Below are 16,752 nucleotides of genomic sequence, written 5' to 3'. Positions count from 1 at the left end.
TATTTTGTGAGGCATGTGTAACTTAGTGAACTGAAGCTGACAGTGTTCATTTTCCCCACATTTATTATCCTAGATGTAAACGGTTTCGATATTGGTCTTAACTATGCTATTGGAGCTGGGAAAGACATAAATGGACGTAAGAGACGTCCCTGATGCTCAGGGCTGGGCTGCTGGCATCAGGCTGCACCTGCCGAGCGCTAATAGGAAGATACTTAGTTGACAGGACGCCAAGATGCTAGAAGAAGAAATCGACAGAGCTGACATCCAAGGATAAGATTCTTGAATTAGGTCAAAAGTTTCTTTTCCAGGTTCATCTTTTCTTCTTATATCCTTACTTATTATGGGATACGCATCGTTCTGGTGATGCGGAGGGCAGAGGGCAGGCTGGGGGAGTGCTGAACTGAGAACATTGTTGTTAAGTAGAGAAAGGGAAGGATGACCTGTAGTCCTTTGCCAAAATTTCCTCTTTTGAGAGCAGAATTGCACACTGGTGGTTGGTGAAGTTTCCCTACGGCTCTGCATTTGTCACATAACTTCCGTAACCCCTGGAAGATCAACGCTACTTGATTTTCAGAGAGAGAACAGTCTTCTGTATAAATGGTTTTAAAGCCTCGATATATAAATAATTATCAAGTAAGTTATATGTTTAATAAACTTCAACAGTAATCATTTGAAATGAATGAAATGTCAAGAGAGTGAGAGACAATCCTAGATGCTGTTCACATTTCCCTCCATTCACAACTAACATACTGTGACGAGAGCATACGTATTTACAAAATATTAACAGAACTCAGGGAAACATGAGATGACAATTTAACTCCAAGCAGAAGGAAAAGTACAATCTGTGACACTACAAGTAGGAAGAGGGGAGCCTTTAGAACTTGTTATGGAAAAATGGAATTTGAGACTTGGAAGGAAGCCTAAGAAATTATATAATCCAACTTCACCATCTTATAAAATGAACAATCAGAAGAGATATGGGGACATATGTATATGTATAACTGATTCACTTTGTTATAAAGCAGAAACTAACACACCATTGTAAAGCAATTATACTCCAATAAAGATGTTAAAAAATAAATAAATAAATGAACAATCAGGTTCAAGGCAATAAAATTATCCTCTCTATGTCAAGAGCTACTCAGTGACAAAATTGGGACTATAATTTGGGTCTCGTTCTGAGTTTAGACTTTTTCCAACTTTTGAATATTTGCCTAGACAATTTTGTGGAAGGTGACCCAAAATTCCTTTGAACCTCTAATGCAACTCTAGGTGAATTTTTATATCTTAGACTCAGCTACATTTTTAAGAATTCATTTTAGCACGTGCATGTCCTCTTGAATTTTCTTCTAATTAAAAGACTACAATGCCACCTGGTGACTAACTAATAAATTAAGAGAGGAAAGCATTTAAAAAACGTGAAGCCATATAAGACATTATGTTATTCGACTAGCAATAAATACATCTTACCTCATTAAATCGTTGTACGATTTTGCCCTTTTTAATATCCCAAATAAAAGCACCATTTCGAGAAGTTGCTCCAGCAATACAATTTAAATCACCTTAGGAAACAATTTGTTAGACATTATATGAAATGTTTGCCACAAATGTAATTCTTTTCAAAAATGTAATTTTTGAAAAAGTAAGACTTGAGTTTGCAAAGTGGCTCTTTTTTTTAAATAATGAAAATTATCAAATGTATGCAAATATAGAAAGAACAGTATAATGCATGAATCCATCATACAATTTCAACAATTATCAAAATATGGTCAATCTTATTTTGTCTATAGCCCCCTTCTGGATTTCTTTGGAGCAAATCTCTAACATTGTATTCTTTCATCAATAAATACTTGAGGATGGATGTCTAAAATACAGGAACTCTTTTATTAACGTGACCAAACTACTACAATCACAAATAGAAAAATTATCAAAAATTCCTCAATATTATTACATATCCAGTCAGTATTTACATTTTTCTGACCATCTAGTAATTTTTTTAATGGTTAGGAAAGTATTTCTCTAAGCAGGACACATGAAAAAATTTATTTTCTCCATCAAAGACATAAACAATGCTCTTTGTTCTTAAGAAGTTAAAAAAATCTGTTAAAATTGAACTGCAGCTAAGTTAGTAGCTGGTCTTGAATTTTTTGCAAGGCAGTCAAAGAAGAGGTTTGCTCCATTAGAAGAAAGAAATAGCTGTTATCTGCCTCCTAGGAGTAAAAATATGGAGGAATTATTTTGTGATAAATGACTATAAATACTAAAAGAAAAGGCCTCACCATTTTTTTCTAGGGTTTTCATTCTGCTACCCTTTTAGTGCTCTGAAATTATTGGGGGAAAGTTTCCATATTTATATGCACTTCTAAAAATTTTCCTGTGATATCTACTCTAAAAATAAAGGAAATTTTGCAATCATCTATAACCTACTCTACTTCCATTCAGTGTCAACCTTTGCTAATCTTTTAAGTTTCATCCATATTTACCTAACAATAGTGATTCATCAGTAATCACATTGCAAAAAGTGGCAGAATTTCCATTTTCCAACATTTTTATTTTCTTAAGGCAAATTCTCAATGTAGAGAGTGAAATAAACTTTAAGTAAGATTGGGCCTTCTGTGTTATGATTTGAAACAATGGTTTTCACAGTCACAATTTCTATTCAAGCTTTAGGTTTGAGGCTTGAATATGTTTTGTAGAAGGAAGAATGATCAGCTCATTGCTGTTACAGTGTCACTGCCCTGGCGGCCCAATACCTGTATCTCAACCCAGCAGGCCCTGCTGTGACGATGCAAACTACCATGACTAAGAGCACAGGCTTACACATCAAACTGACAAGGGTTCAAATCTTGACTCCACCACTACTCCACATGTATATAATCTTGGGTAAGTTCCTCAACCTCTCTGACCTCAGATCCTCTTTAATAAATGTTGGCTCTCACAATCGCAAGTAAAATGAAGATGGAGGTGAAGAAGGGAGCAGAAAAGAGTGCTAGTTCTTTTTGTTCCTTACTTCTTAATTAGTGAAGTAACATTTTTTTCCAATTAGCTTTGGATCTATAATGGCACTAAGTATGTTCTGCTTCAGAGAACAGCTGCTGTCATTAAGACTTGGAAGTAAAACCTTCTTCTAGATCTTCTCACGGCAGGAGATAAGGGATACAAAAACAGTAGTTCTTTACCTTTTTTGTATCATGGACTTCTCTGAAAATCTGATAGCTGTGATAATCTTTGACAGATATAGGAACATGCACACATATGCTAAAAATTATGCATAAAATTCCAAGAGATTCCCACATTCTCTGAAGACATCAAAACCCTGACAGCCCATATATTCAGGGCTAAAAATCTCTGTGCACAAGGAGATAAGCTAAAAAATAAGCTATATCTTGGTTATAAGTGGGTTTTAAATTAATATGTTAGTATTAGGACAAATAAGTAAAGCATTCTACATAGTTATAAAGTGAAAAATTCATTTTAAGTGTGTAAAATTATTCATTACAGGAAGAAAATGTTTTGGGAGAAAATGTCAGAGGTTTCATAGGACATCTCTTTTTTACATACAGGAAGGTATAAAGGTAGCATCATTCTGAGATCAAAGAAAAGACCCAATTATAGCATAAAAGTTCTTCAATATTACAAAAGCAGAGTTTATATAGAATCACATGCTCACAATTAAACTGTGATGATATATAATCATTCATATTCACAAAACAGATGTATCAGAGACAGGTATTATAATTTTTAGAAAATATATGTTTTATTTTCATATATTTCATTCACATGAAAATTTTAAGGAAAACTTCTATAATGTAAAATACACTACACCTTTTTAGGCATATCTATACAAAGGCAGCTAAAACTAGATGGGTCAGTATCATCCTGATTTACTGTGGCTTTTCTATATGACTATGTCATACAGAAGGGCCCAGAAATCAATGTGCTTGTGCAGGCAGTCTATTCTAAAACCCACAAAAACTGCACCAACAACTATGTTGGTACTAATCTGCCTCCACAATCATTTAGAGTAAGATGGCACTGTGAGGAAGAAGATAATACAAATGAAAATAAAAGTTAGGAAAGTTGGGCTTCCCTGGTGGCGCAGTGGTTGAGAGTCTGCCTGCCGATGCAGGGGACACGGGTTCGTGCCCCAGCCTGGGAAGATCCCACATGCCGCGGAGTGGCTGCGCCTGTGAGCCATGACCGCTGAGCCTGCGCGTCCGGAGCCTGTGCTCCACAACGGGAGAGGCCACAACAGTGGGAGGCCCGCGTACCGCAAAAAAAAAAAAGTTAGGAAAGTCATTTAATTGTATTTCTGATTTTAATAAAATACTTCTTACCTGGAGCCCATGAAAGGGAATAAACAACCCCTTCATTCCCTGGGGAAGTGTACACTGCCGTCAGTGTGTTTATATCCCAGACTTTTATTGTGCCGTCAAATGAAGCTGTTGCTAAAAGATTGGGATCATCAGGTTTGAATTTGCAGTCAAAGATAGTTTCCACGTGACCCTAGGAATGCAGCATAAAAAAACATAGCACAAACCCAGACAAAATGTGAGTCCTCAGCAGGGTTGTATTCTATTTTACACAGAGGCTTAATGATCATGAGAACAGAAGTTCGTAGACTCATAGAATTATTATGACTCCATAATAGAAATAAATCTTAGAAAACACTTAATACAACCTTGCTCATTTCATGAATGAGAACAAGAAAGCTCAGAGTAACTGGCAGAGGTGGACTTCTCCTTCCTTCTGAAAGAATATTCTATTTCTCATTTTGCTTCCAAAATATACTACAACTATGTGATTTTCCACTATACAAAGGAGTAACGTGGCCCACACAATAATGGGAAAACTACCAAATGCACAGTAATCCTGATAAGCTAAACAGACATTAATATTTAAAGAAGTTTAATGTTTATAATGTCTACAACTAAATAATTTTAATAGTTCTATACATTTTTCTAAAATGTTTCAATCAACCAAGATAAAGTCCTAATATATGATTCTCTATGAAAATAATTTTAGAATATCATCAATAATACATAAGTAAAAGTAAACATCATTTTATACACAAAATAAGTATTGTGTATAAAAGAATGACCACAGACATACCAAGTCCCTAAGAAAATCCCACTTCTTAGCTCCCATATCATAAAGTCCAACTCCACCATCCAAGAAACAGCACACTGCGTGACCAGGAGGAACAGAAAATGCTTGATTCTGTGTCAAAGTTGGGGGTGGTACTGCTTCACTCGTTGAGGATGTATAATGATTTTTGGTTGGGGACTGGATTGAAACTAGAAAAGAAAAAAATAAATAAACAAGTAAACATTTATGCCAGTATCTTCCCATAGGCTGGAATGAAACCACAGGACTTAATTTACAAAGATGCTCTTTGTTTTCTTTTATCCAGAATTTATATCAGTAAACTCTTAAGCAATGATCAGATTTTCTGCCACAGGAGTACTTTAGCAGCATTTCCCATATTATATATTTATATACACAAAATGGGATATTATTTTGAAAAGAGATGTATAGAAGTGCAAGGGGTGCAAAATGAATGAAAATTAGTTTCTGAGGAATCACAATATGTGATGAATATTTGGTTTCTTATTGTCCCATAAATTAAAGCACAGCACGATTATTTCTGAATTAAAATTTTCTTTCAAAGTGCAGATGTAATAGCTTACTTCTTCCTCTATATAAGCAAACACACACACATGTGAACTTTTTTCTTTTAAAACTAATAACTCTCTTCCACTAATTTTCAATCCAATGAAAATAATTATTTTTGAGATTATTTATAATTCACTTTAATTTAGCACCCAAATTAAGAATTACAACTGTCTGATATACATTTGCATCTTAATTTCTCTCTTCTTCCTCAATTTTTACTGTTCATAGACTTTCAATTCTCCAACTTTCAATTACATAAATGTCGCCTTGTTCAGTTATTTTCTTTGTATTCTTTATCACATATTTTGTCTTCTTTCAAAAAAGCTTTTCCTTAGAACATAAATATACTCTTGTAAATATAATTCAAAATAATGATACCACCATAAATTATCAGACCAATCTAGATTAATTACACACTGGTATATAAATATTTCCCAGAATATTGTCTTTTTTGATTCAAATATAATAAAGTCTTCCTTATTACGTTCATTAGGATAATACTCATTTCTTAGAATCGGAGAACGACAGGCAGTCCAAACTAGAATGAACCATTAATAACAAAAGAAGCATTCGGTTCAATGAAATTTTGCTGAAAGTTTGGTTAAAATTAATATAATCCATGACTGTTTTCTAATATTTTAATTTGTTGATATTATAGGTGGCTTTGATACCCTTTATGCTCCTATGTATCCATAATTCATATTTTTTCCCAGAATTTGATGATTATGTCTACATTTAAAGTTTTTCATTTTTACATAATTTTTCTTACTCCACACTTTCTGTTACATTAAAAAATTGGGAGAAAAAACTAACTATCAACAACCTGAAAGGGATGACTGAAAAATGACAAGATCAGTATGTGCTTCTTTATATTTCCTGATTTTTCTCTAATGGGCCTGGACCACTTTTGCAATAAGAAAAAAATAAGGAAGAAAAGAACCTACGATATTTCAGTCATCTTACGAGATGGGTGTTCACAGCAAATAAACAAAGAAAAAAATAGTTCCAAAAAATGCAGGATACATACACAATATGCCAGTCCCCAGCATACTATCAATACTTCTCCAGTCCTAATGCTTCTAGACCCTCCAGTTTCCAGGATTTAGAAGTATTAGGAAAAACTTAAATTTGTGAAAAGACTGGAGGCTCAAATACAGAGATTTTCTACTACTCGCCATTGCCCACAAAGTTAGATACTAAATTTGCTAACCAAAACAACATTATTTTGAACAGGTCTCACTAATTATTTAGTATATCATAGACAGTAGTGAGTAAGGAGGAATCAATAACTCTAGGTTGTTCCAGCACTAAACTCTTTTCCTCAAGTTTTTTTATGATCCACACAGAAATAAAAGAAACACTACCAACCATGCAGAGTAACCACAGTTGACTTAAATAGGAAGTCAATTTCTTTTCCCTCATATTTAGGAAAAATTCTAATTTAAACCTCCCCCCCATACTTCAGATTTTTCTTTTATACCTTAAATGTATTTTATATTTTTTTCTTAATCATAGAAGTAATAAAAGGTAATTAGAAAAAAACACAAAAATAAATGAAGAACATCTATAATACTAACTACCAATCCTGCGACAAACATGCAATGCATTCAAACATGGAATATATATTCTAGATCCTACATTTCCAATGTTTAGGTTATTTTAACTTTGCTATAAACCATATAGATTGTAAAAGAGTCATGTTTAAAACAAAGTCCCCTAGTTCAGACCAATTTTATTTAATCCCATCACTCTTGATATTTTTCATTTTCACCAATATCATTGTTTCATTTTCCCCATGTAGATTTGAGATTATCTTAATATCCTCATTTAATAGCATTTTTAAATGTAACTTTGCTCTAAATATTTTCAATTTAGCAATATTAGATGTTGTGTGGCTTTGATGGTACCTTTAGCACGTATATTGTCAAAGGCTATTTTTTTAAATTTGCTTTTCAGTAGCAGTATTTGATACATTTATATCATTATATCACTCATTTTATTGGATAGCAGCAAGTACGATATTTTAAAATATCAAATTTTGATATTTTTACTTACATTTCTTCCTTGGAGGAGAATTCAGTACATGTAAGCAGTGAAACCCTGTTTTCTTTAATTTAAAATTATCAACAGGTGTTGCTCTAGAAACATTCCAAACGCGCAAAACACCCACTTGAGAATCTAGTCAGATCAAGAAAAAAGCATTATATTAACAAATTTTATTTGAAACATAAAATGCCTAGATATAAAAGTAATAACAAAATTTCAACTTGCCAGATTTTTAGCACCACTTACTGACATTTTTCACACAGTAATATTATATCATAATACAAAGAAACAGCCGAAGTGATATTCATCCTTTCCATTTTTGGCACGTTTTGCCTTTTTTTTTTCTGTTCCAAATCCCTTTCTCGGGTGAGAGACTGCCTGCCTTGGGAGCTTCCCCGACAAAGATCATTATGACAATGTGACCACAAAAAAGCACCCCAGGGACACACTTGCTCTAGGAAAGCCAGCCACAGAAAACTTTCCACCTCTACCATTAAGTAATCCTTCACCTTTCGAAATGTTTGTAAACTGCTTCCTTGCTCACTTGCAGCCAAAGACTGCCTGATATACCTGAAGATTCATTAGAAAGCCCCCTCCTTTGAAAAATCCTACCTTAATAAGCTACTCTGGAAAGAGTCTGGCAGTTCCTCAAATGATTAAACGCAGAGTCACCATATGACCCAAAAATTGCACTCCTGCATATACACCCAACCGAATTACAGACATGTGTCCCCATAAAGCCTGCACACAAATGTTCACAGCAGCATTCATACCCACACAAAAGTGGAAACAAGCTAAATGTCTATCAGCTGATAAATGGATAAACAAAACCTGGCATATCCATACAATGGAATATTATTCATCTCTAAAAAGGAATGAAATACTCATCCATGCTACATCATGGATGAACCTTGAAAACTGTATGTGAAGTCAAAGAAGCCAGACATAAAAGGCCACATGTTGAATGACTCTGCTTCTATGAAACGTCCAGAACAGGCAAATCCACCAAAAGAGAAAGCAGATTAGTGGTTTATGTACACACACGAGTGACTAAGGGGTGTGGAGGGTGTAATGAAGGGTGACTCGCGGATGGGTACAGGGTTTATTAGGGGGATGAGGAAACGCTCTGGAGTTCAATGATGCTAATGGTCGTGGAACTCTGGACACAGAAACCACTACACTGTACACTTTAAGTGTACACGGTGAGCTTTTATGGTATGTGAATCTCAGGTCAATAATAATGATAATAATAATAATAGATACATTATTATGAATATGTATCTATCATTAATTATATCCTGTGAAATTAAAGGCAATGAAGATACACCAATAAGAATCCATCTACTTCTATGTGCAGTTTAACTGCTTAAAGAAGTAAAGACTTCTTTAAAAATGTTGAAAAGATAAAGACTCTTTGTCTTTCATTTTACACTTAGCAAATATGGGAAGTATTTATACAGCAGCTGAAAGTGCTGTCTCCAGAGACCTCTCTCTCTCTGAAGCTAAGTAAACGGTCAAAGTAGAGTCATTTGATTCCTAATTACTATTTTAAATTCCCCACCTTCCCATCCCCCATCACTTCTTAGTTTTGCTAATTCTCTTATGATTAGGAAATCATGACTGTCAAAATCCTGAGTGAGGCTAACAGACTCCTCATCCAGATAAACTGTTTTTCTAGCCAGTATTTTTACTGTCACCCTGCCATGGCTGAAATAGAACTGCCTTTGTCTTTTGTATACACACAAACACAGACATGCACACATGTGTGTACATATATAACATATTCCAATGTTACCAGAAACCTGGAAAACTGGGTCTTCTTTTCATTTTTATTTGTCATTGTGTTAATGATGCACTGTATAAATAAAAGTAAACGAGGTATTTACTACAATAATAATGTTTGAGATATTAATAAGTTTTACACAAAATTAACCAATAAAAGTACAATTTCCCTGATTCAATTAAAGAATATACACATATTTAAACCTCTGGGAGTAGGGTAAAGTTACCTCCAGTTATAAACATGCCAGGAGCACTGGGAACCCAGGCCAAGCATTGCACAGAAGCTACTGCACTGGGAAAATTAAATGTTGTTATGCAACAAAGTGATTCCGAATCTATTAGGCGAATTCCACGATGCAAATTAGCCACTAGGAGGTAATCAGTAGACAGTGGGTCCCATTCCAGGGCTGTAACGGGATCCTCCTCGTCGGTCCCTTCAAGAGATTCAGGTCTCATAACATGCTTCTGACTTTTATTACCTATTAAAATGTAAAGAGCATGATTTTCAACAAAATTTCCAAAGTAAGATTAATCATTGAGATCACATGAACTTTCTCCTTGCATACCAGTGATCTCTGAGAGTCCCGGGAATACAAGTCTGGCATTTCTATGCAGAAGTCATAACTGACAAGGGAATGCAGGGGAATTAGAGTTTGTCCTAAGGATGAAAGTCATACTGGACTGCTTTGCTTTGGCAATCCCCAGTACCCTGTATGTTTTTCTATTTGTTACTGAAAAGCTGTAAGAAAAAGACGTAGGAAAATAATATACATCATCTTGTCATCAACTACAATTTCACTGAGTTACAACAGCATAGGAATAGGGAAGTGTTTACCGAAGTGAAGAACATCGTGTTCTGACTAAAAGCACAGACTTTGGAAGGCTGCCTGGGTCCAGATCCTAGTCCCAAGATACTTAATCTCTGTGCGCTCAGTTTTTTATTTTACAGTGGAGAACATAACGATACCAGAGTTTGTTTTTTTAAGAGTAAATGAGTTAGTTGCTTGAAGTGCTTCGAACAGTGGGGCATACGATAAACAGCATACCAATGTTTATTGTCATCCGACCTCATTCATCCTATCACTTGTCATACCATAATTCACTCCTGGCTACCAGAACAAAGAGGCAGCCAGAAAAACAGGGAGATGAAACAAGTGAAGTAAGTGAAGAAAAGGATCAGCAAACAATCCTCTTATTTCTTCCAAAATATATACACACTGGCGATACGGAAAAAAAGGCCTTTGCTAACGCACCAAAGGGGACTCCAATTAAACAGTTCTCTCATTCACAAAAGAAAGACAGTGAAACACTAAGTTTACAGATTACAACCTTAACAGAAGTACCAATTATTCCTAAGTACTGTAAACTTTGAGGAAGTTTTTATTTTAAAAATAACACTATTGGGCTTCTCTGGTGCGCAGTGGTTGAGAGTCCGCCTGCCGATGCGGGGGACACGGGTTCGTGCCCTGGTCCGGGAAGATCCCACATGCCGCGGAGCGGCTGGGCCCGTGAGCCATGGCCGCTGAGCCTGCGCGTCCGGAGCCTGTGCTCCGCAACGGGAGAGGCCACAGCAGGGAGAGGCCCGCATACCGCAAAAAAAAAAAAAGGGGGGGGGGCGAAATTTGGACACAGAGACACACATGTACGCAGGAGGAATGCCCTGGGGAGACTGGCATTATGCTACCCCAAGCTTAGGAACCACCAGAAGCTAAGAGAGAGGCCTGGAACAGATCCTTCCCTGGCGCCTTCAGAGGGCCTTGCCAGACACCTTGATTTTGTACTTCTGGCCTCTAGAATTGGAAGATGATAAATTTTCTAAGAGTTCTCATCACAAGGAAAAAAATTATTTTTGCCTTTTTTTCTTTTTCCTTTTATTGTATCTGTATGAGATGATGATGCTCACTAAGCTTATTATGGGAATCTTTTCACAAGATTTGTAAATCAAACCATCGTGCTGTACACATTAAACTCATGCAGTGAGGTATGCCAGTTCTATCTCAATAAGACAAAAAAAATTCTGTTGTTCTAAGCCCTCCAGTTTGTGGTACTTTGTTGGGGCAGCCTTATCAAACTAATACATGCGTGGATCCAGAAAAATAGCACTTGATGATACGGGCACAAATGCGCAAATTACTTTGTTTAACAGCCTGGTGATTGAGTTATGGGAAAACAGTGGCTTCTTCTGGAAGTCACACAGGCCAGACTGTTGAAATATTATACTTTCTACCCTCACATAAACCTAAACAGAAAAGTGCAGGAGGCTTTATTTTCCTGCCTATCCTTTCTATGCCAAAATAAGCGTATAATGTCTCAGTGTTTCAGAGCTTAGACACATAATACTATGTCTCAATGTCTTAACAGATTAAAACCTTCAAAAACGCCCAATAACAGCAATAAAGCAAGAAAAGAAAGCCCCAGTCAATGAAAAAGGAGATGGTCACAATGGCAAATTACAAAATATGAACAATACCCAAAATGAAATATGGACCGGAATAAGAGCACATCTCCACTATTCTCCTCAGAGCTCAGGCAGCACAGATTCTGCAAGATGCAAGTGTCACGATCCCCATGAAATCTCTAGGTGTGGGCCAGCCAGGGGGAGATATGGGCAGTGTTCCTACATACACCCCAGAGGGCAGAGAGGCAAGAGGAGGAGGGCAGGACCTGCTCACAGGGCAGGTCTTTACTGTCCCAAAATCACCTCCCAGGTGCTGAGGAGGATGAAGAATACAGGAGGGAGAGGAAGTAGTGTTTACCTGACTGGCACAGAGCAAGTCTGCAAATTATGTCACTTAACTGTGAGCCTCAGGGACCAATTATAACCAGAATCTGCTCCCAATGCAGAGAATGGAACAGATTGGGTGAGGGCATTTGAGACGACAAATCCAAAGGAAGCAAAGAACTGGTCCCTCCCTATTCTACTCTAAACAGATGACACTTTCCCCGTGTTAAATCAGTGCAACCAGAAGGGACAAGCGGATGTGTACAAGGAGCACAGAGGGGAGGTGTAAAGAAGCACACGGACAGTTATTCTCACCTTTCTTAAAAATGTATATAATAGATCTTCTTTAAAATGTATTTAAAATAAAATGGTCCGATGGATAAAGAAGATGTGGCACATATATACAATGGAATATTACTCAGCCATAAAAAGAAATGAAATTGAGTTATTTGTAGTGAGGTGGATGGACCTAGAGTCTGTCATACAGAGTGAAGTAAGTCAGAAAGAGAAAAACCAATACTGTGTGCTAATACATACATATGGAATCTAAGGGAAAAAAAAGTCATGAAGAACCTGGGGGTAAGACAGGAATAAAGACGCAGACCTACTAGAGAATGGACTTGAGGATATGGGGAGGGGGAAGGGTAAGCTGTGACAAAGTGAGAGAGTGGCATGGACATATATACACTACCAAACGTAAAATAGATAGCTAGTGGGAAGCAGCCGCATAGCACAGGGAGCTCAGCTCGGTGCTTTGTGACCACCTAGAGGGGTGGGATAGGGAGGGTGGGAGGGAGGGAGATGCAAGAGGGAAGAGATATGGGGATATATGTATATGTATAGCTGATTCACTTTGTTATACAGCAGAAACTAACACACCCTGTAAAGCAATTATACTCCAATAAAGATGTTAAAAAATAAAATAAAATAAAAATTAAAAAATAAAGTGTTAAAAAGAATTAAAAAAAATAAAATGGCCCGACATTATCAATAATTTATATAGCTTTTTTTTTTAACATTAGAAAGATCATTCCCTATGGAAAGAAAAAAATTATTTGGATGTTCACTGTTTCTTCTGTTCAATTTCAATTTCTTCTTTCTTCTATTAATTTCAGATAAATTGAATGTAATATGCCTTGTGAAAGTAGTTATTCTAATCCTGAAACAGCACTTTCATCCATCTACCTAGTGAACCAGGAGTCACATCCATCAACAGAGATACCAGATGGCTAACAGCGCGTTTTTCAAATGTCAGCAGTGCTTACTTATAAGTGGAGAACTGTTCATCTAATTTTTCAATTTTATTATATATTTTGTTATTGTTTAAATTTAAAAAATAAACATAAACTAATTTATCAGACCTTTCCACTGAGCCATGTTAATTAACTAATAGGGCTACAAGGAGTTATTGTTCCTTTTTATCCCAAGTTCAAACTCTTTGCTAAAGAGCTGTGACAACTAAATGGTATTTTACAAGAGGGTGGGAAAATATTTTTGAGTAGTATTAGTAAGTTATTATATAAGCCAGCTGTAGGTCTTTTGTCATTCAGGCCATTTTCTTAGTAAATGTGCAGAATGAAACAACTGACTTTAAAAAGTAAAAATGCAGGACAAATGCCTGACAGGTGTTAACTCAAAGTAAAATCTGCAGAGCTGAGTTAAATGTACTACGATGTCTTACAAATAAGATTTATTTCCAGTGATTATTTGGAATTGGCATAGTGCTGGATAATATTTGCACAACTATTATTTAAAAATTAAAATACTGTTAACTTTCTATGCTGTGTAAATAAGAAATTATATATGCTGAGAAAAATAAAATTTAAGAGACCTGACTAGTAAAATTCTTACCTGGTTGAAAAATTGATAGACTTCCATCAATATGACCAAAGACAACTTTCCCCTTTTTTTGGGTATGCCATCTGAATATACAGATATCAGACAGGAAGCTATGGGCTTCTTTGTGCACGGTCACGCCACTGTCTGGTCCTGAGATGGTCCAGATGAACAGTGGGCCTCTCTGGGAAGCAAACGCCACTGTGTCATCTGCATTCCAGCACCAGCTGAGAGAGGCAGGCGTCCCTGGAATAAATTAAATACAAATACACAGTAGAGAAACATGGCATAAGATCGTACTGTTAAATGTTATTTGCATCCTACCTTTCTAAAACAACTAAAATACAAGACTGTGCTCATTATTTAAAAATATTACCTTCTTACTTGGAAATTTGATTTATAAAGTAACCCTAAAGACTGCAGGGAATGTATGCAGGGTACTTCTATAATGAAAAAGTACCTAGTTTCTGGTTTAAAACTACTAATATGATCATATGCTTCACATACTCAAAGAAATGTATAGAGTTCTTTCTTTCTTTCAGAAAACTATATATTTTTTGGGGTTTTTTTTTTTTTTTTTTTTTTTTGCGGTTGGACCCGCAGGCCCATCAGCCATGGCTCACGGGCCCAGCCACTCCGCGGCATGTGGGATTTTCCCGGACCAGGGCACGAACCCATGTCCCCTGCATCGGCAGGCGGACTCTCAACCACTGCGCCACCGGGGAAGCCCCAGAAAACTATATATTAAAGCAATAAATTCTTACTGAGTTTTTCTGTATAAGACCTGCTTTAGGCGTTCTAGGTATACAAGTTAATATAGAAGGCAATTCCTGCTTTAAAGGATCTTAAGTATAACTTGGGGAGATAAGGATTACTTTTATGAAAAGTTGCATGCTACTAAAAGGATTTAATAACAACAAAATTAACACTACAAACTACTTCTTATCAGGAGTTGGATTTAAGTCTTAGTTTTGCCTCGAATGATCTAAACAAGCCACTTTACCTCTCTGTAAACCTGTTTCCTCACATAAAATAGACATGACTAAAAACAGCTGACCACCTGTTTCACATGAAAGTTAGGGCAAGAAAAAATAATGATGTATGTAAAAATCCTTTTTAAACTAAAAGACAAAATACGAAAGTTAACTGTTAATCTCCTGTTATTGTGATCAAATAAATAAGAGATGAAATAAATGTTATGGTAAATTTATGACTCAGGAGACAGATTGTGAATCTCCCGACATAGAATCGGAATCATCAAACTGAATATGCATATCAGGTCGTGTGGAGTTAGGGCCCAGGAATCTATTTTTAACAAGGTTCTCCAAATGATTTTTATGTGTATAAGGGTTTCTGACTGTTTGGGCTACTGCCCTGGAAAGAAACTGGATTTGAATTACACCTTGAAGGAACAGCAGAGTTTCAATATGTGGGTCAAGAAGTATTTCCCAGGAAGAGGAAATGCTATGAACAAAGACACAGAGTTGAAAGTTGTTCATTGACCGTAAATTCAATTTGTGTCAGCAGCCTACAATGTGCCAAGAGGCAGAAGCTAAAGCTGATTCACTTGGTTATAAAGCAGAAACAAACACACCACTGTAAAGCAATTATACTCCAATAAAGATGTTAAAAAAAAAGAGAGAGAAAAAAAAACTGTTTCAGGGCTTGACATACAATGGGAACTCCATAAATACTCACTGAATGAATGAATGAGTACATAAATAAGGCCAATAAAAAAGCTGTTTGGTTTTCGGATACATTAACAGAAGTAGAATTTCCCCAATAAGGGATAAGACATGCTGTATGGGTCAAACCACCACAGCCCACTTGAAGGAAGCCACTGGAATGATGGCTCTCGGAATGTGTGTTTTGAGAAGCACAGCAAGGAAGAGAAAGGACCAGAAACGATGTCATGTAGTTATAATAGAAAACACTGCTATACTGGCTTGTCACACTTCTAAGAGCTCTACAAATATCCACTCATTTAATTCTCCCAACAATATTCTGAGATAGGCAGGTAGTATTATTCTCTACTGTTAACAGTTTTTTTTTTTCTGAAAGTGTATTATTAAGTGTGACATTTTTCAGGTTGGTGACACTTTTTTAACTTTTACATTTAAACAAAGTAATACTCATTTTCTTTTAAGTGACTTTTTAATATTAAGAAAAAAGAATGATGAAGTAAAAAGAATACAGAGGCATGTTCAAGTTCAACAGCCGGATGTGGAAGTTCTAATATTTATTTTTTTTAAAGTTGACAATGCAAACTTCTACTTTGTTTAAACTGGATTCTGAAAAGAAAAAAAGGAGTCTAAGCCTTTTCAAAGGGGATTATTTTAAATAAAAATGACCAAAACTATTCATAATTTTTGCAAATAAAATATCAAAACTTTCAATCTTCAAATTAACATCTTTGAAAACAACATGAGGAATTTACTCTGAAATTTTTCAGAAAAAGGAAAAATATATAAAATTGATCAAATTGTTACCACAATTATTTAATCATTCTACACATGTTAATGAAAAAGTCTTATTTAATTGCATATTCAGTGGCAAAGGAAGCTATGGTGCACACAGCTGAACAAAAATCTCTTCCACAATGAATGGATGTGATGCATATGATGTTTGATGACAAATCAGTGGACAAACTAGGTAATGATACCATAATATGCTGTCTAATCTGTCCTTCT

General features: G+C 35.8%; 1 protein-coding gene across 2 annotated transcripts in view; it reads right to left on the bottom strand.

The window, feature by feature from the left end:
• Window positions 1-16,752, bottom strand: part of WDR17 (WD repeat domain 17) — a gene marked incomplete at its 5' end in the record, with an annotated part of 75,512 nt that overhangs the window by 34,195 nt on the left and 24,565 nt on the right. The window contains 6 exons of one of the 2 annotated variants that reach the window (XM_081221027.1): window positions 1,471-1,562; window positions 4,338-4,506; window positions 5,113-5,297; window positions 7,732-7,854; window positions 9,732-9,983; window positions 14,078-14,308. In XM_081221027.1, the coding sequence (XP_081077153.1) occupies window positions 1,471-1,562; window positions 4,338-4,506; window positions 5,113-5,297; window positions 7,732-7,854; window positions 9,732-9,983; window positions 14,078-14,308 (1,052 nt within the window). The remainder of the gene's footprint in view (window positions 1-1,470; window positions 1,563-4,337; window positions 4,507-5,112; window positions 5,298-7,731; window positions 7,855-9,731; window positions 9,984-14,077; window positions 14,309-16,752) is intronic. The other variant, XM_081221028.1, reaches the window with a different exon arrangement.

This window comes from Mesoplodon bidens, assembly GCF_964165515.1.
Source record: "Mesoplodon bidens genome assembly, chromosome: 20".
Classification (NCBI taxonomy): domain Eukaryota; kingdom Metazoa; phylum Chordata; class Mammalia; order Artiodactyla; family Ziphiidae; genus Mesoplodon; species Mesoplodon bidens.
The sequence above is the reverse complement of the archived record's forward strand: the minus strand, read 5'-3'. Positions and strand labels throughout refer to the sequence as shown.